Source organism: Dipodomys spectabilis, unplaced genomic scaffold, assembly GCF_019054845.1.
Source record: "Dipodomys spectabilis isolate Male_0828 unplaced genomic scaffold, ASM1905484v1 ptg000187l, whole genome shotgun sequence".
NCBI classification, from domain to species: Eukaryota; Metazoa; Chordata; class Mammalia; order Rodentia; family Heteromyidae; genus Dipodomys; species Dipodomys spectabilis.
In genome coordinates, this window is record NW_024870864.1 from 6,837,505 (window position 1) to 6,859,703 (window position 22,199).

Sequence of the window (22,199 nt, forward strand, 5' to 3'; positions counted from 1 at the left end):
AGCTCTGATCCTTTCTAATGAAACTTAATTTTTCTGGACTCTATCATCCTTCAGAGAAAGACATCCTCGTTTTAAAGTCTCTATTGATTATGACATCAGCATCCTAACAGAAGTGCCTTAGACACCTTCATATATATTATTGGAATGTGTTGGACTCTGAGTCCTACTGGCCAATTTGAAATTTTTAGAGAAGCCTTTACCTATAGATTGGTTTTTTTTTTTTAGATTAGATAATTCACCACCAAGTTCTCACTAAAGATTATTGGAGCAGTGGCTCTTGGTGCTCCAAGAAGGTGGTTCTCATGCTTTCCTTTTGGATAAATTGATTGCTGGGTAATTTCTGTGTGACAGGAGTATATCAGGCGGCAGCTAGAAGAGGAGCAGCGGCACTTGGAAATTCTTCAGCAGCAGCTGCTCCAGGAGCAGGCCATGTTACTGGTAACGCCCCACCTCTGTCCTGTTCCCTAGCATTAGAGCTTGTTTGTCCCTCCCTCGAGTCAGCAAGCTGTGGTGATCACTAGAACTTTTTGGTTCTGTTGTGGGTGGCCAGGCTCAGATGGAAACGTTCACTGTGGTCATACTTCTTGGGCACAGTGCAAGGTGGCTTTTATGTACTGATTTATTTATCATTAGTAAGTTAACAGTTTTTACCACTAGTAAGTTAACAGTTCTCATTTGGTAGATAAGCAAGGTTTTCAACAGAACTTGGCATTCAGAGACTACACCAGAGCATTAAGGGCTATTAGCTAATGGCATAGGGTTTTTATGAAGTGTGTACACTATTGAATCTGACATTTAATTTAATTCTCTCTTACTTTGTCCAGTGAAATTGTAGTTAGCAACACTGTCAGATTTTTCCACAGGTAATATGTCATTTAAAATTCCTGTTATTTTGCTTTGCTATAAAACAAGAAGAAAAAACTGTCTTAAAAAAAAATCAAGAACAAATCCAGAGAAGAGGTGAGCTCTACAGTGTCTCAGAGATTTAGTGTTATCCTCTCCCTCTCCAAGGAGTGCCGATGGCGGGAGATGGAGGAGCACCGGCAGGCAGAGAGGCTCCAGAGGCAGTTGCAACAAGAACAAGCATATCTCCTATCTCTACAGCATGACCACAGGAGGCCGCACCCGCAGCACCCGCAGCAGCAGCAGCCACCACCGCAGCAGGAAAGGGGCAAGCCAAGCTATCACGCTCCTGAACCCAAACCCCACTATGAGCCTGCTGACAGAGCTCGAGAGGTATCTTCTTCCTTCCTTCCTTTGATGTTGGTCCTGTATTGTCCATACTATGGGAAGTAATCTAGTGATGATTTTGACCCATGAGTATCAGGACAGGTCTTAGAGGTCAGCTAATAGCCTGCCATTGATTTATAGCTAGCAGAGAATTTGCCCAACATCTCCTATCTAGGTAGTGATTTTTTTTCCCCATAAATTACCAGGGTGCCTCAAATGACAAATCTTAGAAGGATTGGAAGCTAAACTAAACAAAAGAAGGTTGTATGTCAGTATCATTCTTAAAAATGTGAATGAGAAGAATGATCGTCTGATCCAAAAATAGTGTGAGAATGAAGGGCACTTTTAATCCAATTTGTTATTGAATCAGTACTTGGCTCACAGAGCCTCAGTAGGATATGGCAAATTCACACTGTTCTGACATGCTAGGCAGGAGGAGCTGATATACTTACAGAAGTGTTGAGTCTGACCTGTAGGTGGCATCCTTTTTCCATGTCTACCTAACAGAGTTTAGGAACAAGTGTTCCCCGTTCTGAAATGCCTTTATTTTGGAAGGAATTAAAATGTGCTTTAGATTCCTGATACTAATTTTTTTAAATCTATTTGGTTAGTTGGTTGTGACAGATTAAGTTTTTTTTAATTTTATCATTGTATAGTCTAAAAACTCAAGGCATGGAGATTTTTGAAGCTACCTTGCTTAATATTTCTTTGTTTCTGGAATTGAATCTAGCTCTGCTTTATGTCTTTTTTCTTGTAGCTGAAGAAATCAGAAAACTGCTCTTTAGAATTCTCCTTTCAGAATTTCTTTGGCAGGTCTGCTTCTCCCCTACTAACATGGAGTTATGTCTTCTAATTCTCTGATGCAGGTGGAAGATAGATTTAGGAAAACTAACCACAGCTCCCCTGAAGCCCAGTCTAAGCAGACAGGCAGAGTATTGGAGCCAGCAGTGCCTTCCCGATCAGAGTCTTTTTCCAATGGCAACTCCGAGTCTGTGCATCCTGCCCTGCAGAGACCAGCGGAGCCACAGGTAGCGTCAGCCAGCTTTGCTGTGGTGGAGAAGACTCATGTGGTGGCTTAAAAGCCACATTTAATTTGTTACCACATTAGAAAGAGAGAAGCAGGAGTAGCTTTGGACTGATAGCTAAGGACATACACATAAGAAAATAAAAATCAATCTCTTTTTTTCTTTTTAAAGGACTTCTGATGAACTCATAAAGCATGTCTAGAGTCAGTGTATTCTTCAAATGTTTACACTTTACCTAACTCAGATGTGAAGCCATTTGTCTTCTAAAACAAATGCTTATTTCTTATAGTTTTTTAGGTTAGTATCATAAACACTTAGAAAAGAAGCAGGACCTCTCCTTCCAAACATTTTATGATCTTTGGCTTCTGGCCAGTACCTTGATTGGACCTTAGAGAACTCAAGATGCTCCTGAAATTCATGCAGATTTTTTTTCTGGTCATGAGGCTTGAACTCTGCACCTGGGAGTTGTCTCTGAGTTTTCAGCTCAAGGCTAGCGCTCTACCACTTGAGCTACAGCATTGCTTCTGTTTTTTCTGGTGGTTTATTGGAGATTAGAGTCTATGAACTTTTCTGCCCAGACTGGCTTTGAACCACGATCCTCAGATCTCAGCCTCCTGAATAGCTAGGATTACAGGTGTGAGCCACCAGCGCCCAGGCATGCAGAGTTTTTTAATGTTTAAGTGTTTGGATTCTGGAAAAATGGCCCAATGCTCAAAGGCGTCAAAATCTGAACAAGATCTCATGAGTTAGGTGAATATTCCACCAGAGGAGATCAGGGGAAATCACTCTGCCTTAACTGAGTGAGGTAGTTCTATTAGAGTGCTTTGTGATTAAAAGAAAAGCTACTGTGCTATTTGAAACAGAAAGCAGACAGCAAAGACTGCCCAGGCCAGAGATCTGAGAGAGTTCAATACTAATCCTGTACTTTCCCCACAAGTAGTGAACATTTAGATCTCCCTCCCTTCCCTTTCTGCTGTGCAATCCAAGCTGCTTGAAACAGGTTCCTAAGCCAAGGTGCACTTTACACTGGTCTTTGAGGGGAACAAAACTTAGTGCTTTTGAGACAGAAGTAGACTCCAGTGTTCGAAAAACATACTCACATGGGAATTTGAATGAGCTTTACAGCAACTGGGTCCCTTAGATGATGGGGAACTGCAGCAGGAAAAAGTCAACAAAAAAGGAATAAGAACAGGACTGCTGGAGCTAAGGCAGGAAGGTTGTTATTTCCAAGCCAGTCTAAGATACATAAGGAGCATACTTGTTTCACAAATAATGTAAGCCTCAACGTCACAGAGACAGGGGTGAATGGTGGGTGGGATGTCAGCAGCTTGACAGACCCAGAGTAGTTGGTCCTCCAGAACCTAGGCAGCTTAGTAGAGATACATTAGAAGAATGTAAGAAAAAAGCTTTTGTTCTAGAAGTTAAACTTATAAGAAATTGGAAGTCTTTATTTATTTGGTTACCAACAATAGATTATAGGAGTTCCTAGGTTGTATAGATGTTCTTTTTCTATTTTTGCCAGTCCTAGGGCTTGAATTCAGGGCCTGGACACTTTCCCTGAGCTTTTTGTTGTTGTTCAAGGCTAGGGCTCTGCCCGTTTGAACCACAGTTTCATTTTTTTTGGGGGGGGGGGCTGAACTCTGGGCCTGGGCGCTGTCCCTCAGCTCTTCAGCTCAAGCCAGTGCTCTACCACAGTGCCACTTCCAGCTTTTTTCTTATGTGGTACTGAGGAATCGAACAAGGCAAGCGCTCTACCACTGAGCCACCTTCCCAGCCCCACAGTTTCATTTCTGGCTATTAGGTGGTTGAGGTTAAGAGTCTCCCAGACTTTCCTACCTTAGCTGGGAGCTAGCCTTAAACCACCTATGGTTTTATTTCATGTTTAATATTTTATTACCTAGAAATGCTTTCTTTCCTCCTATGGTGAAGTTGCTTGTGCTTAAAACATACATCTATGAGATAATCTTTGGGGGAAGCTACTCATGTGGAACTGTAGTTGAAATCACATTTTTAATTATCATTTCAGGTAGAACTTTATTTGTATATTTTTCTCTCTGAAAACCTTAAGTATACTAGTAACATGAGATTATATCAATAAGTGGGATTACTTGAATTTCACCTATAAGTTATAGAAATTATTACCCGAACTACATCTGGAGAGATCAAACAAATTACAACTTGATATTTTTGGTTTTCATTAATTCATTGATGTAATATTATATAAATTGCAATGTTGAAACAAGTATTTAAAATAGTAAGATACAGTTTAATGAAAGTATTTTATAGATTATTCCAGAGGTAGATTTTCCATTATAAAAACAACTGAATAAACTCAAATGATAAATAGTGTCATTATTTTAAAGTTTTATTTAGTAAGAAGAATAGTCTTAATAGTTCAGGGATTCCGTGGTACTGAATATTTTCAAAGAAATCACAATATTTTTTTTGTAAAAAGTATGAAGATATATAAATCTAGCCATATTATGTCATAAGTGTCAAGATTTGTAAACATTTTTTAAATTAATGGTATATTTGATAAGTTGGCTGTTTCTAAGTTATACTATTACATTCTATCAAGGTGTGAGGGGACTGTGCTCACTTGTTAAATGTACTGTGTTGTTACTTGGTCTGACTCTCAGAGTGCCAGGTAGTATGAGAGGTGTAAGTAGGTGTTTGTGTGATTGCTTTATCTTGTGTTTTTCCTACCTTTATTAGCTTTGATGCAGATGTGCCTATAGTGCATTGTCCCCCTCTCAATAGGTCTATAAATCTTCACATTTACTGCTATCTGCATGTTTTTCTGGATGTCAGGAATTTTCCTTATGTACATTTACTCTTTTCTACATACTGTGCTCACCAGATCACCTGTTTCCCAAAGCCTGATTTACTTGCTCCACTTGCCTGATACTATATTGCTCCTGTTTGCATTCCACCATGCCATTCCTGCTTTGGATATGGTATTAACCAGAAAAGCCAGTTTTATGCAGAACGCATTGAATGTTTTGTGTTTTGTTTTCTTGTAAGGTACAGTGGTCCCACCTGGCATCTCTCAAGAACAATGTTTCCCCTGTCTCGCGATCCCATTCCTTCAGTGACCCTTCTCCTCCCAAATTTGCACACCACCATCTTCGTTCTCAGGACCCATGTCCACCTTCCCGCAGTGAGGTGCTCAATCAGAGCTCTGACTCTAAGTCAGAGGTGCCTGACCCCACCCAAAAGGCTTGGTCTAGATCAGACAGTGACGAGGTGCCTCCAAGGGTAAGGAGCAGAAAGACAGATGTGTGCTGCTTTTTCTTTTTTGTTATCCTAAAAATACTATTTATTTTTATTATTGTGGGTATAGTGACTTCACCAGAATTAAAGGGGCAGTGAAGTTTTAAAGGAACTTTTTACATTGGGAAGAAATTTCTAGAGGTAGGCATTTACACTTAGCCAGTGGTTAATTCATTTTTTATTGTTACTATGAACTATGTCTTTAAACATATGGTAGCAAAATGATTTAAGAAAAAAATCCACAAAAGATATGCTTCTGAAAAATGTAGAATTATAACCTACAGGTTTGTATGGAAGCTATACATTAACAACACTAGCCAATATCAGAATTCTCAGCAAAGGTCTTATAAGGAAAAAATTAGCATGGAAATTTCAAAGAAAGTGATTTTTTTCTTTTAAAGAATAAAAAGGCACAATTTATAGTGTTTTTCTTTCACCTGGAACTTGCTTCCTCTGAATATTTTCTTGCTTCCTGCTAGTCTTTGCCTCTTGCTGATTCATTTGTAGACCATTGTTTGATTTCTTTGAGCTTATTTTCTTGGTTCGCACATTATCTCAGCAAAGTGCTGTTGTATGTCCCCTGCTACCAGCTTCTGTCCAACATCATTAAGTGTTACAGGAGCATAGAAAGGCTGTTTGTCCTTGCTCCTTGGATACCTTTAACGAAATTCCTCTCACTCCCTTTCTATCAGTTGAGGACCAGGGAAGAATGGGGGTGGGGGTAGGGGATGGGTCATAGGAAGGATAGTATAAGGAGGACTATGTTTTCATAGGAAATCTTTGTCCTTTTCATGTCTTCAGTAATTTAATTACTATATTTCCTGCCTAAAGGTTCCTGTGAGAACAACATCTCGTTCCCCTGTTTTGTCCCGTCGGGATTCTCCACTGCAGGGCAGTGGACAGCAAAATAGCCAAGCAGGACAGAGAAATTCCACCAGGTAAAAGAAGAGTGACTAAAGTAGGTGTACTGTACAGTCTGCTCTTGCCTCCTAACACTGGCGTTCTTAGAGACTCAGTTTTATGTATAGACTTTTGTGTACACATAAAAAGGTCCTAATAACCATTAACATGAATAAAAACCATATTGATGTGTATTAAAGAATATTTGGAATCTGGGTGTATTTAGTAGTAATTTTAGGGATCATTGCAGGAGATTGTTAAGAAATGAGGGCCAGGTTCTAAGAGACTTAGAATCTGAGAGAACTTTCTATCTAAAGGAAGTTATAAGCCTTTTAAAATAGAAGTCACAGACAAGTTACTGAAAAATATCTGTGGTCACTAATAGTCTATGGTAAATATTGTAATATTTGGTAAATTGCCAAATAATGTTTTTGGGGGGTGGGGGTTAGAGCAGTTCTGTCCAATATGGTAGCTATTCGCCACATGAGGCTTGTTAAATTTGAATTTAACTTAATTAAAATAGCAATGTATTAATTGTATCAATGGCCTATAGCTACTTGTAAGTAGAGGCTAAATACCAGCTCAGATATACACCATTTTCATGATTGTAGAAAAGTTCCATTTGCCAGCACTGTTGTAGAAAAGAAGAGATCGTTATTCTAAGTATTGCATAACTTAATAATCACTGAACCTCTTGGATTGTCCTTTGCCACTTGCACAGTCTTAGTATAACTTGAAGTAGTAAGGCAGATGATAACCTAGTAGCTTCAAGGAGCCCATTAGCACTTAATATCTAGGGAGTACTGTGTATTTTCCTGTGACTGTGTCCTGAATTCCCACCTAGCAGGTATGTGCTGTGGTTCTATGAGAAGAACCTTGGCCCAGCCCATGCTTTCTATAACATTCCCATATTCAAAGGGGTACACTCTGAGTGCTCAGGATATGAGAGTTGTGGTAGATGGGTGACCCTAAACACAGAAGATAGTTTGTGTGTAATTATATGTGGTATTTTTCACAGTCTGAGTTTGTAAGCTATAACAAAAGAGGTAAACAATATTATTTCGAATTTTTAAAATTATTTTTGAATCTGAGATAAAAATCTAGGAATGAAGGCCTTATAACTCTGGGTAATAGAGTATTAAAAGCTATTTTAAAGCTATCCTCTTATCTCTATATTTCATATGTCCAGTACATGTTTATTGTATTGGTTTGGGATGATGCAGCTGGTGTTTTCTTTTCTAACAGCAGTATTGAGCCCAGGCTCCTATGGGAGCGAGTGGAGAAGCTGGTGCCCAGGCCAGGCAGTGGCAGCTCCTCCGGATCCAGCAACTCAGGATCTCAGCCAGGGTCCCATCCTGGGTCTCAGAGTGGCTCTGGTGAACGCTTCAGAGTGAGATGTAGGTGATCTCTCCTTTGCTCTTTGCCTGTGAACAACCTTAGGCTAGGTATTGGAAGTCCTTCATCTGTATAAAAGATCTATGTTTTTCCTGTAGCTGCATATCATAAAAGCAATGCTTTTGATTAGATTGCTAATGACATGTCATTAGAGTTATTATCTATTAGAAAGCTAAATATCTGGAGCTTTACACATACCTAGCACTGAGAATACATTTCTACCGAATGTGATTAACTGACTTACTTGCCCAAGGTGATAGGCTGAATATCTGAGGTGGGATTTGAATCCATTTCTTCCAGTTTGGGCTTCAGGATTTATGCTGCATCAATATTAGTTATTGATGACATAACAGTAGAAAGCGAAAACCCCATGGTGTTCTTGACATAATAAGATATTAACTTTTATGGGCTGGGAAGGTGGCTCAGTGGTAGAGCACTTGCCTTGCATGCAGGAGGCCCTGGGTTTGATTTCTCAGCACCACATAAGCAAAAAGAAAAAAGCCGGAAGTGACGCTGTGGCTCAAGTGGTAGAGTGCTAGCCTTGAGCTGAAGAGCTGAGGGACAGCGCCCAGGCCCAGAGTTCAGGCCCCATGACCGGACCCCCCAAAAAAATAAATAAGATATTAACTTTTGAGTACTTGTTAAGCAGAGTGTGCTAGTCGTGGATTTTACAGGAAAGATATCAGAAAGACTACCAGAGGCAGGCCCCCTAGACTTATTTTGACCTAGATTTCAGAATGCATGTTCAGACTTTTCTATAAATGGGCCCCAAAAAGCAAGCATTGGGTAAGCAGGGAGAAACAGAAGGCAGGATTGGCTGGGACAATTTTGTGACATGCATCTATTTATCTTATGTATGTCTACCTTTCTTATCTCTTAAAATTAACAGCATCATCCAAGTCAGAAGGCTCTCCATCTCAGCGCCTTGAAAATGCAGCAAAAAAACCTGATGATAAAAAAGAAGTGTTTAGACCTCTCAAGCCTGCTGTAAGAATTGCACAAAACCAATCTCTCTTATTTCACACATGAGAGAGATCTTTGTATTAAAAATGTGGTTGAGTGGGTAGAAATATAGTTCAGCAGTAAGAAGTGGTTAGCACACAAGAGAGACCCCAGGCTCAGTCTCCAGCACCACAACAGAAAGGGGCAATAGAAGCCCACAGTTCTTTCATTTGGGCCCCTCTCAGCCATTAGTAATTAGGAGGAATGTCTTAAAATTCACTTTTGTGCCTTCTCACCTGAGGCATCACAGTTCCAATGAAGAGTCCTTAGGGGAATGAAACCTTTTAATGTTTCAGTATACATTTTCTGTTCATTCAGCTTCACAAAGAAACAGAACAAAGTGTAGTTTTTATTTAATGAAATTTTCTTAATAGAAATAGACTAGAAATAACTTCTTGATTGCTCTGCTTTTATTAACCTTTAACTATTCTTAATGAGTTTGGACATTTGCAATACTGGCTTTTAAAATACACTTTATAAAGTCACCTTTTTAAACTCACCTGTGGCTTAAATTCTATCTTTTGGTCTCTGGGGCGATAGTTATGACTGCTTCTTATACTTCCTCTGTCATATTAACCTGCCATGTTACTGTGGGCGTTTTGTGAAATTTTAAGAGGGTTGAGTTTTGATTTCTTGCTTGAACTGATTTCTGCACTTCTTCCCTCCCTTATCCTCCCCCCAATTTTTGTTCTTACTGCTGCGCTCCTTCCTGGACTCTGAAACTGCTGCACCCTGAAGGGCGAAGTGGTAAGCCCCTTCTCTGAAGAACCCCACCTTAGTAGGTCTGCTGACCAGTAAACAGAGCTTGCATTCCACTAGCACCTCTTCCTCAACTTGCCTTTAGTTCTTTTTCTAGGTTTTAAAAACCTTGAGCTTTTACAACTTCAGCTTTCTTACTGGGTAAAATGCTCCATATTGTTGTGATTAAATGTAGCTTTTTGAACAATTTGAAAAGCTGAAACTGTAAACATAAAATAGGACTTCTGGCCCCACACTTGATCACTCTTGTTTCAGAGGCTCAAGTTCAAACACAAAATGTATTCTCAAGTGCAAAGAAGAAGGAAACAACTTTTTTAAAAAAGAAAATACTTAGCTTAAAAAATTACCCAATAGAAAAATGAAATTTATATTTGAGATTATAATGTGGAGTATAGTCACTTGTGAAAATTATCTAGTAAATTGATAAGAATCTTAAAATATCTCAGTGTATAGGAATAAAGGAAAATGAAGCCCTTTGGAGGCTTTTTCCCTTCCCTTCTCATGTTCACATTGACTGGTAGTATCATGGAGAAATAAGCATAATACTGGATGAAGGGGGAGGGGGAGGGGGAGGAGATCCTGGATCACCTGGCCTCTTTCTCCCTGCATGGCCTTTATCAGAAATGTGGCCAGTTTCTAATAGCAAACTGAGACATAACTTACATACTGGTACTACTGTCATTGTTATTTTTCTCAAGTTTCTTAATAAAAGTTTGAAGAAACAGAACCTAAACAGATAATCAGATCTATTAAACTAGAAGTTTGTTTTCAGATTATCAGTTTTCTAGAAAGAAATTTGTTACATAGGCTGATGTCTTTAAAACAAAGCTCCAAGCGGCTTGGAAGGTGACTCAGTGGTAGAATGCTTGCCTCGCGTGCATGAGGCCCTGGGTTCGATTTCTCGGTACCACATAAACAGAAAAAGCCAGAAGTGGTGCTATAGCTTAAGTGGAACAGTGCTAGCCTTAAGCTGAAGAGCTGAGGTTCAGCACCCAGGCCCAGAGTTCAAGCCCCATAACCAACAACAAATAAAAATTAAAAAAAAAAAAACAAAAAAACAAAGCTCAAGATGTCAAATTTTACCTTATATTTAAAATAATAGCAATGCTGTCATCTTACTATAGGCATTGTTATTTAACTTGTAGAACATCTTTGACTTTTTGTCTTTTTTATTATTTATTTATTTGTGGGAGGGGGGTCTGGTCGTGGGGCCTGAACTTTGGGCCTGGCCGCTGTCCCTCAGCTCTTCAGCTCAAGTCTAGTGTTCTACCACTTGAGCCACAGCGCCACTTCCGGCTTTTTTCTTTTTGCTTATGTAGTACTGAGGAATCGAACCCAGGGCCTCATGCAAGGCAAGCAGTCTACCACTGAGCCACCTTCCCAGGCTTCTTTTTTATTTTTTACCTATGTTTCCTCCCTTTCTACAAAAAGCCATAAAAACTCATTTTCACTTGAAACTAGTAAATATTATATATAGTAGTTTTCTAAAATAGACATTGTGGTAATTTATAGGGCTTCTCATCTGTTCTCTTCCTACTTCCCCCTTCACCTAACTTTCTCTTTTCTACACTGCTTAGGATTTGACTGCACTGGCCAAAGAGCTTCGAGCAGTGGAAGATGTGCGGCCACCTCACAAAGTGACAGACTACTCATCCTCCAGTGAAGAGTCAGGAACCACAGATGAGGAGGATGATGACGTGGAACAGGAAGGGGCTGATGAGTCCACCTCAGGAGCAGAGGACACCAGAGCAGCGTCAGTCCTGGGTGTTTTAGGGAGGATGAGGCCTTTTTCCCTAAACCTGTCACATGAGTCTGTGACCGTTAACGTGTAGTTTTGTTGGACTTGCAACACACAGGGCAGTTTTTGTATCTAATTCCCTTTTCTCTGTGTTTCTTTTCATTTAAAGATGTGACAGAAGGGAAATTTCAGTTTAGTGTAACTCTTTTAATTGACAAGAAGTACTCTATAAACTTAAACTGCAAAGAAATCCTTTTTGGAGTTCTAGAGCTAAGCCTTTGCTTTCCTTGAAGAAATGCTATATGTGTATTTTCATCTCAACCTTGACTGAGAAGATGAAAAAATTTTCAACATGATGTCCTCAACTTCTGGAAGTAGTGCCCTTCATGTCTGGATTTTCCCTTCTTAGGTCATCTCTGAATTTGAGCAATGGTGAAACAGAATCTGTGAAAACCATGATAGTTCATGATGATGTTGAAAGTGAACCAGCTGTGACCCCTTCCAAGGAGGGCACTCTAATCGTCCGCCAGGTACCCATGTCTTCCTCCCGTTGTCAGAGGCTGAGCTTCTCCTGTAGTCATTAACCCACTTGCTCATTCACTCACTCATGCTGTTTCTACATCATCATCTGTTTTCATGTTAACAAGGCCCTAAAGGTAGTGTGTCTGGGGCTAGGGAGGCAGGTGTGTGCTGCATGCGACTAAGGTAGTCAGTAGTCTTCCACCCCACATTGCTGCTCCTCTGCATGCCTGCGGCAGCCCTCATTCAAGCACCACGCTAAGTCTCACAGTCTGTGTCTGAACAGTTGGAAAGTCACAGGGAGTCCTCTTCAGGCTCACAGAGTGAGGGCACAGATCTGGAGCCTGTGGTAAGCAGCCATAGAGGTTCTGCTGAGAGTACCCAACTCTGAGTGTCTGTGGAGCTGCAGCAGGAGCAAGTGAGGCAGGCAGGGCAGGTTTCATCCCAGTCCTACAGAGACTCTTGGCACAAAGGTCAGGAGGTCTCTCTTCTGTGTAAGTCTTCCCACTTGTTGAAGAATTAAATGTGTGCTACAAGATAAATTCACTTTGGATCACTAGTTTTACAGCATTCTTAGCTTTGACTTCATCCAAGTGATAATGCTCCTCATTGAAATAGGACAGGGCACCGAGATGGCCTTTGGGACTTTGTCCTAAGCTTGTTTCATGCTAGGGCAGTGCATTTGGATGGAAAGTAGGTGGGAAAGACCAGGACTCGAAGAAGCCACAGGGTATTCTCTAGAATTTTACAAAGAAAGATTTACGAATGAAAATAAGGGATAATGGCTTGCAACCAGCTCGTGGCACCCATGACCAAGTGAAGCATGTCTTGCTTAAGTTGTGCGGCCACCAGATGCAGTACCTTGAATTCTGTTGGCTCAGTGCATTTTAGTGAGGAACTGTGAGCAATTTAGACTAGTTTCCATAACTTCTCCCTGGTAATTTAAGAGTTTGCAAAGTTACACAGCACCTTAAACAAAGCAGTTATCTGTAGGGTTGGAGGCAATGTCAGCAGCGCTTGAGCGAGACCAGTATGCCTGTTTTTTCTACAGAGTACAGTTGACCAAAAGCGTGCCAGCCATCATGAGAGCAATGGCTTTGCCGGTCGCATTCACCTCTTGCCAGATCTCTTACAGCAAAGCCATTCCTCCTCCACTTCCTCCACCTCCTCCTCCCCATCCTCCAGCCAGCCGACACCCACCATGTCCCCACAGACACCCCAGGACAAGCTCACTGCTAATGAGGTATGTCTCACACCACAGCTGGCTGCTTTCCTGGGGTTAGACCGGCATTGCCTAGGAGCTAGTTTGCAAAGGAGCCCTTCCCAACGTCCTCTCCTTCCCTACCCCTGCTTTCTTCTGTCACCTACCCTCTTCCCAATCCCCCAAGTAACATGTTTCAGATCTGCATACAGACCTCTTAACCCTAGATGGATTTCCTTCCAAACTTGCTAGTTCACCATTTACTTTCTCTGGATAAGTGTAGTTGCATGGCTTTATTCAGTTTATTTTTCTAAATCTAAATGAAATGATTGCTGTGTTCTCAGATCCATTGTGTATTTGGCATGAAATTCTTGTAGATAATGTGAAATCTGCTTTTTCAATCTCTTTCTACAATAGTGAAGTATAGGAAAATTTGGTTATTCAGACTTGGGCCTACCTGCACAAACTTGACTTGGATGGGAATCTCCTTCAAACAGGCCTGGATTTAGTGTTTTGTTTTCTTTTGTTTTTGTTTTTGTTTTTTTTAGAGGGAGGAGTTTCCTGGTTGGTTATCTTGTTTATACCAACTCTTACAAAAGGGTTTCTTTCCAGGAAATTTAGCCATTCAGTTTTAAGAAGAGGCCAAAGGCTTTTGGGAGAAATCTAGGAAAATATTAAGCAAGGACTAAGATCTGAAATGTGCTTTTAATTCAGGTTTTGTATGGGAACTCCTGTGCATTTGTGGCATGGCTGTGCCGTGTGGTTGAGTATTAGCTGGATGATTTTTTGTTCTTTGAGTAGGGTCATGTCCAAGAGCAGTGAGAGCCTGCCTTTAACACCCTGTACTTACACAGTGATCTGACTTCCCAGATAAGACTTTAGTGTAATACCCAAGGAGTCAGAACTATAGCTTCAGCCAATTTTGTTAATGTAAACCCTTAACTGACTGCTGCTCCTACTTTGGTTTTCTCATAAGAAAGAATCAGAACAATCCTTTCCTAAGTTGTGCAAGTTGACTGCTTCCCCAGTTCAGCGTTAGATTGGCTGTTGGTTGGGTCAGCCACTGGCTCATGAAGCAGAGGAATGCCTGTGAATTAGCACACAAGTCAGGTGGGGAGTTTAGGAGAGGGCTTGGGCAGAAGACATGGTGACTTTCAGGTGCCCATGATGAGTGAAATGGTACAGGACAAAAGTACTGGATCAGACATGTTCTTTTTTCCCCTGAGATATCTACATTCCACTTATACTCACATTATTCCTTCTTATGTTTATATTTTCCACTTTGCTCCATTTTACTATATTTTACTATAACCCTTAACTCACTAAACTGGCAAGTTTCTTTTTCCGTTTGTTTTGTTTTTAATCATCATTACATTTTCACTTAACAATTTGTTTCACTTTTTGTGTCTTTTTTTTTTGGTGTTAAGTTACATTATTAACCAAACACTAGTGCTCCTAAAAGATCCCAGAAGATACGCTTTACTTTGTCACTCGCACCTTTCACTTACAAGCCCATTGGGTATGGGTCTTAGGGTAATGCACCTAAACAGAGAGGAGCCGAAGCTCCTGGGGTTTTCTGGCAGAAAGCCCAATTTAAAATAATAGAATAAAATTTCTGTCAGTATTCCAGTATAGATAAATTGGACTTTTGTAGGCAAGTAGATATAGTCAGAAGGTGATGAATTGAGATGAAGAAATTTCAGCTTTCATTTAGGAATTTACATTAGAATCATTTATTTTATTTTTGAAGAAATAACTAGGAGTCCAAAGTATAGGTTTATTGGTAGTTGGCAGCCTCAATGTCAGAAATTCACTTCTTTCTGGCAGAGGCTTGACTCTCCGAGTGACTGCAAGTGAAATGGCTGGTGGTGTGGCCATAGGGGTGCCACATAGAGACTCCCTGTGAAAATGATTTCGGGGAAAGATGCAGGAAGACCAGAGTTTGGATTGGGAATAGTATAGAAATGGATTGAAATGTTTTTAATGTTCACTTTTTAAATGTTATTTGTATTAATGAAATTGAAATTTACATTGCAGACTCAGTCCGCTAGTAGCACACTCCAGAAACACAAATCTTCCTCCTCCTTTACACCTTTTATAGACCCCAGATTACTACAAATTTCTCCATCTAGTGGAACAACAGTAACTTCTGTGGGTAAGTAACAGCAATGACAAGAAAGCAGGTGAAACAGGTCTTGGTTGGTCCCTTTACATAGTTCTTTCAGGTGGCTTAAGCATAGCTTGAAGGTTTTGATAGGCACAGACCTCAAGTACAGAAGCCTCCTGTCCCACTTGTATTGCCTTATTTACAGTCGGCTACATAGTCAATTTCCATAAGCATTTCTTTCAGAATGTTAGTTGTAGTATATGAGTAGTTGCTTGTTGTATAGTGAAGAAGAGAGACAGGAGTAGTACATGTGTACAGAAAATAATTTCAAATGTATTATATTTCAGTAGGATTTTCCTGTGATGGAATGAGACCTGAAGCCATAAGGCAAGATCCTACCAGGAAGGGCTCAGTGGTCAATGTGAACCCTACCAACACTAGGCCACAGAGTGACACCCCCGAAATTCGTAAATATAAGAAGAGGTTTAACTCGGAGATTCTGTGTGCTGCCTTATGGGGTAAGTATCTACTGCCATTCTTATTTTTATTTGAAGGGAAGATTGTTACTTGTTTTTTAGAAAATAACCTTTGAATATTGGGGAGGTATTGGGGGGGCGGCGCAAAGGCCAGTGAATCCTGTAATTCCCCTCCTGTGGCTAAGTGTGCATTAGTGGGATTGAGTGTACATGCTGTGCCTGGAGTCCTCTCAGTAACTGGGCATTAGAAAGAATGATCAGGACTAGTTTCTTCATGTTAAGTGGAGCTATGAAAGGATGAAACAACACTTGGCCCATGTTTGGATGAAGTTCATTTAGGTGCTTTGCTTTTTTTAAAAAAAATTAATTTTGTTTTTGTTTTTGTTTTTCAGTCCATGGCCTTGAACTCAGGGTCTGGGCACTGTCCCTGAGCTTCTTTTGCCCAAGGCTAGCTCTCTACCATTTTGGCCACAGCTCCACTTCCAGGTTTTTTGGAAGTTTATTGGAAAGAAGAATATAACAGACTTTCCTTCTCTGGCTGGCTTCAAACCATGATCCTCTGGTGGTAGCCTCCTGAGTAGCTAGGATTATAGGTATGAGCCACCAGCACCTGGGCCAGATGCATTGCTTTAAATGTTAGATTTTTTTTCCCCCTTGTTTTCTGTGACTTGGGCCTAGCATCTAAACAAGACTTAAAAAACCAGTTGCTGATCAAAAATTTGTAGGAGAAATGGTGGGACAAAGGGTGAACTAATTTAGCAGTGATATTCGCTAGACACTATGTTGGAAATGAACTATTCAATTTGGGGGGGGAGGGGAGGGGGAGGGAAAACCCTGGGAGAAAATGAAGGAGGGGGTAACACTTCAAAAAAAAATGTACTCGTTACCTGACTTAGGTAACTGTAATCCCTCTGTATATATCACCTTTATAATAAAAATTTTAAATAAAAAAATTCTAGTAAATAATAAAAATAAAGGAACTAGAAATGGTTAAAAAAAAAAATCTGTAGGAAGGACTGTTGACCTGTCTGTGTTTGTGCAACATTTCAGAACTTAAGACATTCATGCAAACAGGCATCCCTGTCTTCTCAAATGCTGAAGCTTAACTTTCTGCTAGCCCTTGGCCTATACTTTTCCTTATTTTGTATTCTAGCTCATGCTTTGTTTTTGTTTTTCACTGCCTTCAACACTATATTAACTATTTTAACAAGAAAATAGTCTCTTACTCCTTTGTTATTATACATATAACTGAGCAGAATGCATGAGAGATCCATTGGTTTGAGTTCCATGGTGCATGCTCCCCAAGTATATTCCTTAAATATCAATGTCTGCCACATTCCCCACAGTAGTGAACCAGCTCTCCTCTCCTCACCACCAGGATACTCATGCATAGCCATTCTCTTCCTTTTGCATGTATGGAAATCTGTGATGTTGACATGAGGCCCTCAACTTCATCTTTTGAACATCAGTGTGTTCCTATTACTACTACTTTCATTGAAGAAGAAGCTCTGTCCTTCTCATCCATCTTTTTCACTTTAGCCTATCCTTGGCTTCTCTTTTGCCATGTTACTAAGCTCCTGTTTAGCCCCTATCTTTCAAGGTTGCTGGAGCAGTTGTCAATACCTATTAGAAATATACCAACTTGTTTATCTTGTAATGTCAGGATTTCTGCATTTGTTACAACTAAAGCATACTTTAAAGCCTGTGATGATCATGTCATAAGGATTTTTCTTTATTATCAACTAAGGTAAAGAATAGCTTTTTCAGGGATAAGGGCATTACATGTCAGCACCTGGTACAGCATCCACAGTGTTTTTTTCTCAGTAAATGTCAGTTGCCATCATTTCACAGAGTAGGGGTGCTCATCATTTTAGTTTATAGTAAAGGACTCAAATGGGAGTGTTTATATCCCCAAAAATTATTATATTACATTCAGTGTATAAATGTGTAGAGCATGTCAATTCTCTTTGTAGGTGGTGACCCATGTTTACCAGATGGCATTTTGTCCAGAATAGATTGGCTTGGTCAGAGTCTTACATTTCTCCAATGCTTTAGGGGATTCTGGACAATCCCCCACCCCATTCCACCCCACTCTACCCCCACCCCGCTCTCTCTTACTATGTGTGTGTGTGTGTGTGTGTGTGTGTGTGTGTGTGTGTATACATATATATATGTATACACACACATACATGTATATACATATATGTATACACACACACACACACACACACACACATATATAAATACACACACACACTCTTGACTGATTGCTTTTTGTTGTTTTTTTCTATGAACTAGAAGTTTTCTAAAACTTTTTTTTCTAATTAGCTTCTTTGATACTTTTAAGAAAATTGGGGAGTATTTCAATTCTGTATTTTTAAAAATGCAGTGAAACTACCTGACACCAGTGGCTCATGCCTGTAGTCTTAGCTACTAAGGAGGCTGAAATCAGAGAATCTTATTTCAAAGGCAGCCTGGGTAAAAACATCTGTGAGACTCAGTCTCCAAAATAACTTAGAAAAAGTAAGGCTGGAGTTGGTAGTGTCAGCTATGAGCAAGAAAGTTTGAGTCCCTAAATTCAAGCCCTAGTACTGGCACAAAAAAGGAGAGGGGGATGCAGTGCAACTTCCTCTTTTATCATCATGTAAAGACTAGTTAGAGAAATGACAACGTTGAAAAATATTTCTATAAATTACTATCTTTGAGATGCTCTTGGGTAGAAGCACTTCAGGAGTTGATTTTTTTTCTTTTTTTGTTTTGGATCTGGGCTCTGTCCTTGAATTATTGTGTTCAAGGCTAGCACTCTACTACTTGAGATACAACTCCACTTCTGGTGTTTTTTTTTTTTTTTTTTTTTTTTGAGTGGGGGTGATACTTAATTGGAGATAGTCTCACAGACTTTCCTGTGTAGGCTGGCTTTGAACCACAGTCCTCAGATCTCAGCCTCCTGAATAGCTAGGATTATAGGTGTGAGCCACTGGCACCTGACTAGGGATTGATTTTCTTAGACCACTGTGATAGCACTCACCGATTTCCTCTTATGTTAAAAATGAGTTTCTTTATAAGATTCAGACTCAAAAAAGTTAAAACCTTTACTATTGGAGCTATATCCATATTGGAGAAAATTCAGAATATGTTAGAGCTAGCATTATTTTGGAATTGTAAAGTCCACACAGAGGTTAGGTTAGTGCTTTTGTACTGCCTAAAAATGCTTGCAGTAAGCATTCTTTTTTAATCATCTTAAATAACTAGTTTTTACTTTGTAAAGTGCTACATCATATATTTTCAATTACATATTTTTAAGAGTCTTGCTTCATGCCTGGGCTGGACTGAACTGCAGTCCTCCAGTCTGTACTTCTCTTTGCACTGGAATGACAGATGTTTCCCTTAGCTTGGGATGACAGATGTGTGCGACCACACCTAGATGTTGATTAAGAATTTTTAACCTGGGCTGGCCTCCAACCACAATACCCCATTTTCTACCTACTAAGAAACTAGCTTTACAGACTTGAGATAGAAGTCTGTGTTGCCCAGATTGGCCTTGAATTTCCAGGGCTCAAGCCATCCCTTTAGCTCAGCCTCGAAAATAGGTGGGGCTATAAACATACATTAACGTGCCTGGCTTACTACATACATAATTTTTTATGGTAATGGAGTTAGAACTCAAGACCTTGTGCTTCTTAGAGAAGTGTTCTACTGTTATGTATTGGTTACTTTTTAGATAGGGTGTCATTTTCTGCTCAAGCGTGCCTGTATACTTCAGTTCACTTATTTTAGACTTTCCACAGTGGTTGGGATGGTAGTTGCACACTACCATGCCTAGTTTCTGTTGAGATGAAGTCCTGAAAACTTTTCTGTGCAGGATGGCTTGGAACTGCAGTCCTTCCAGTTTCAGCCACCTACAAAGCTAGAATGAAAGAGGAATGTACTGTACCCAGCTAAGAATTTCAAAGAACTTACCTTTTCTCGCTTACCTCATACTACAATCCCTAGGTTTTCAACCTCCAAAATGGCTAGGTTGACTAGCATGAGCCACTGGTTGCCTGGCTTATTGTGTTTGTTTTTGTTTTTGTCAGTCATGGGGCTTGAACTCTGGGCTTGGGCTCTGTCCCTCAGCTCTTCAGCTCAAGGCGAGTGTTCTACCGGTTGAGCCACAACACCAGTTCTGGTTTTCTGGTGGTTTATTGGAGATAAGAGTCTCATGGACTTTCCTGCTAGGGTTGGCTTTGAACTGTGATCCTCAGATCTCAGCCTCCTGAGTAGCTATGATTACAGGCGTGAGCTACTGGCACCCAGCTGCTTTTTGTGTTTTTAATGAGGTGTTTTTCCTCCCTGTTGGAGCCAGTTACTTTGACACATCATTTTGATCATGATTATTTTCTATTTATGTTCATTATGAATTATCTGCACTTAATATATTGCTTTGCCTACAGTATCATAATTTATCACTGAATTGAAATGGAATTGTAAAGCATTTGTTGTCAGCCTACATAGAATTTTTTGGATACAATTTTTCAATTTTTATAGTTTTTAGTAGCCTAATCAGTGAACTCTTAAAATAATCAGGAACAGGCAGTCCTAATGTAAGCATTAAAATTTTTATTTATTGCTAAGTTAAAAATTTATATGTCTTCAAATTATTTTGTAAGGGAGCCTTAATGTAGACATGTAAAATTTACAAGTTAATATGTAGTCATAAAGAAAGTAGCACTTTTTACAAAAATGTAAATGAACATCTTTGTCTATCAGTTGTAAGGTAGTCAAGGTATAAACTAGAGTGAGAACAAAGGAAAGGAAAAGGAAGTGGCAGAAAGAAGAGGTATTACCTCTGGTGATAATTAGCTGACTTTCCTAAGTGGGAAAAATGGTTGCAGTAGAAGGCTGTACCAAATGGAAACACAGGGAAATTGTGGATTGTTTCTTAGATATGCTGGAGCTCAGGAGGGAATGTATGTCAGCACTCAGCAAGCAGTAGCAGCATCTTTGTAAGAAACTGAAAAGGGATAAAGAAACAGGAACTTGCTCTCTCCAGCAGAATTGGAAAACCAGGGAAGTCTATGTTCAGAGTTTGGATGAGATACAGGGCAGGTCCCAGTATTTAAATATTCCTAAGAAGTGAAGATTGAGAGAACTGAATGCAATTGTATTGCTGATGGTGGAGACTGAGTGATAGAAGCCAGATCATAAACTGATAAAGATTTATACCGGGCTCTGTCTATAAATATAACATATTCCAATAGTTTGCCAATGAAGGTGAAGAAAACATGGCGAGACCATTGTAACAGATTAACATTTGCTCAAGTATCTGTTGTGCCAAATAGGTGTAGGATATATAAAGCCACAAGATAAGTGAGTTTATAGCACAAGGAAACTGAGGATGGATTGTGAAGGCAGTTGAAGGGATGAGGTATCCGTTACATCTTATTCTTAAATAAAATTTTGTCTCTATCACTTCCATATACTGGTGCATTGCAAGTTTGGTTGCTTTAGCTTTCCAACTATTCTAAGAATTTCTTTTTCTGAGTTTCTAAGAAAACTTCTTTCCAAGTAAGGAATGCTATTCTTCCTTACAGCATAGCTGCTTGCCAATTATAGCATAAAATTCAGGCCTTTCTGTGTCCTTGAAACAGGAGTGAATTTGCTAGTGGGCACAGAGAGCGGGCTGATGCTGTTGGACAGAAGTGGACAAGGGAAGGTTTATCCTCTCATCAACAGAAGGCGATTTCAGCAAATGGATGTGCTTGAGGGCTTAAACGTCTTGGTGACTATTTCTGGTAAGTGTAAAGCAGAACTGTGACTCGATTTACAAATATTCTAGAACCTGTTACCTCATTTTCTAATGTATTGGCTAAATTAAATACAGCAATATTAGTTTACAGAAACCTGAGAGGAGAATGTTCAAATTGTGGCAGATAACCAATTTCTCCTATTACTAAGATTTTGTATTAGTGGCACATTTGTGGTATATTATTTTAATGATAAGACACTATTAAAGTTTATGTTAGAGTTCACTCATTCTCTTAATTGTGTCAGATGGAAGGGATCTGCCATTACTTAACAATAGTTCGATGCCCTAAAGTTTTCTATTTATCCTTCTTCCTGAGGTTCTAGGAACAATGATCACCTATTGCCAAATTATCATATTCTTTTTCAGTATCTCCATATCTTTTTCGTATTCAAAAAGGTCATAAGTTGTATCATGCAGTGTATAAAGTTTGTATGACTATGAATCTGGATAATACAGTAATGTAGCCTTAGGTTTGTAGATTGGCTTCTTACTCAAAACATCGTGTGTGCGTGTGTGTGTGTGTGTGTGTGTGTGTGTGTGTGTGAGTGAGAGAGAGAGAGAGAGAGAGAGAGAGAGAGAGAGAGAGAGAGAGAGAGAGAGAGAGAAAATATGTGGATCACAATTTTGGTTCCTTCCTGTCTTTTGGTGACTCAATATCTCATTCTTTTATATTTCTGACTGATATTCCATTATATTGGACTTGGCAAATTACTTTTTAGGTACAACCTTAAAAGCATAATCCATGAGAAGAAACAGATAAGTTGGACATCAACTTATTGAAGGACA

At 39.7% G+C, this 22,199-nt stretch overlaps 1 protein-coding gene across 50 annotated transcripts in view; it reads left to right on the top strand.

The window, feature by feature from the left end:
* Map4k4 (mitogen-activated protein kinase kinase kinase kinase 4) overlaps nucleotides 1-22,199 on the top strand; it is a 175,865-nt gene that overhangs the window by 143,828 nt on the left and 9,838 nt on the right. For 2 of the 50 annotated variants that reach the window (XM_042695565.1, XM_042695570.1), the window contains exons 14-27: nucleotides 352-438; nucleotides 1,012-1,236; nucleotides 2,097-2,258; nucleotides 5,280-5,513; nucleotides 6,360-6,466; nucleotides 7,677-7,825; nucleotides 8,713-8,810; nucleotides 9,564-9,572; nucleotides 11,162-11,337; nucleotides 11,732-11,852; nucleotides 12,893-13,084; nucleotides 15,080-15,197; nucleotides 15,497-15,667; nucleotides 21,256-21,399. In XM_042695565.1, the coding sequence (XP_042551499.1) occupies nucleotides 352-438; nucleotides 1,012-1,236; nucleotides 2,097-2,258; nucleotides 5,280-5,513; nucleotides 6,360-6,466; nucleotides 7,677-7,825; nucleotides 8,713-8,810; nucleotides 9,564-9,572; nucleotides 11,162-11,337; nucleotides 11,732-11,852; nucleotides 12,893-13,084; nucleotides 15,080-15,197; nucleotides 15,497-15,667; nucleotides 21,256-21,399 (1,993 nt within the window). Of the gene's footprint in view, nucleotides 1-351; nucleotides 439-1,011; nucleotides 1,237-2,096; nucleotides 2,259-5,279; nucleotides 5,514-6,359; nucleotides 6,467-7,673; nucleotides 7,826-8,712; nucleotides 8,811-9,563; nucleotides 9,573-11,161; nucleotides 11,338-11,731; nucleotides 11,853-12,892; nucleotides 13,085-15,079; nucleotides 15,198-15,496; nucleotides 15,668-21,255; nucleotides 21,400-22,199 lie in introns of all 50 variants that reach the window. The other 48 variants (XM_042695564.1, XM_042695569.1, XM_042695578.1 and 45 more) reach the window with 41 other exon arrangements.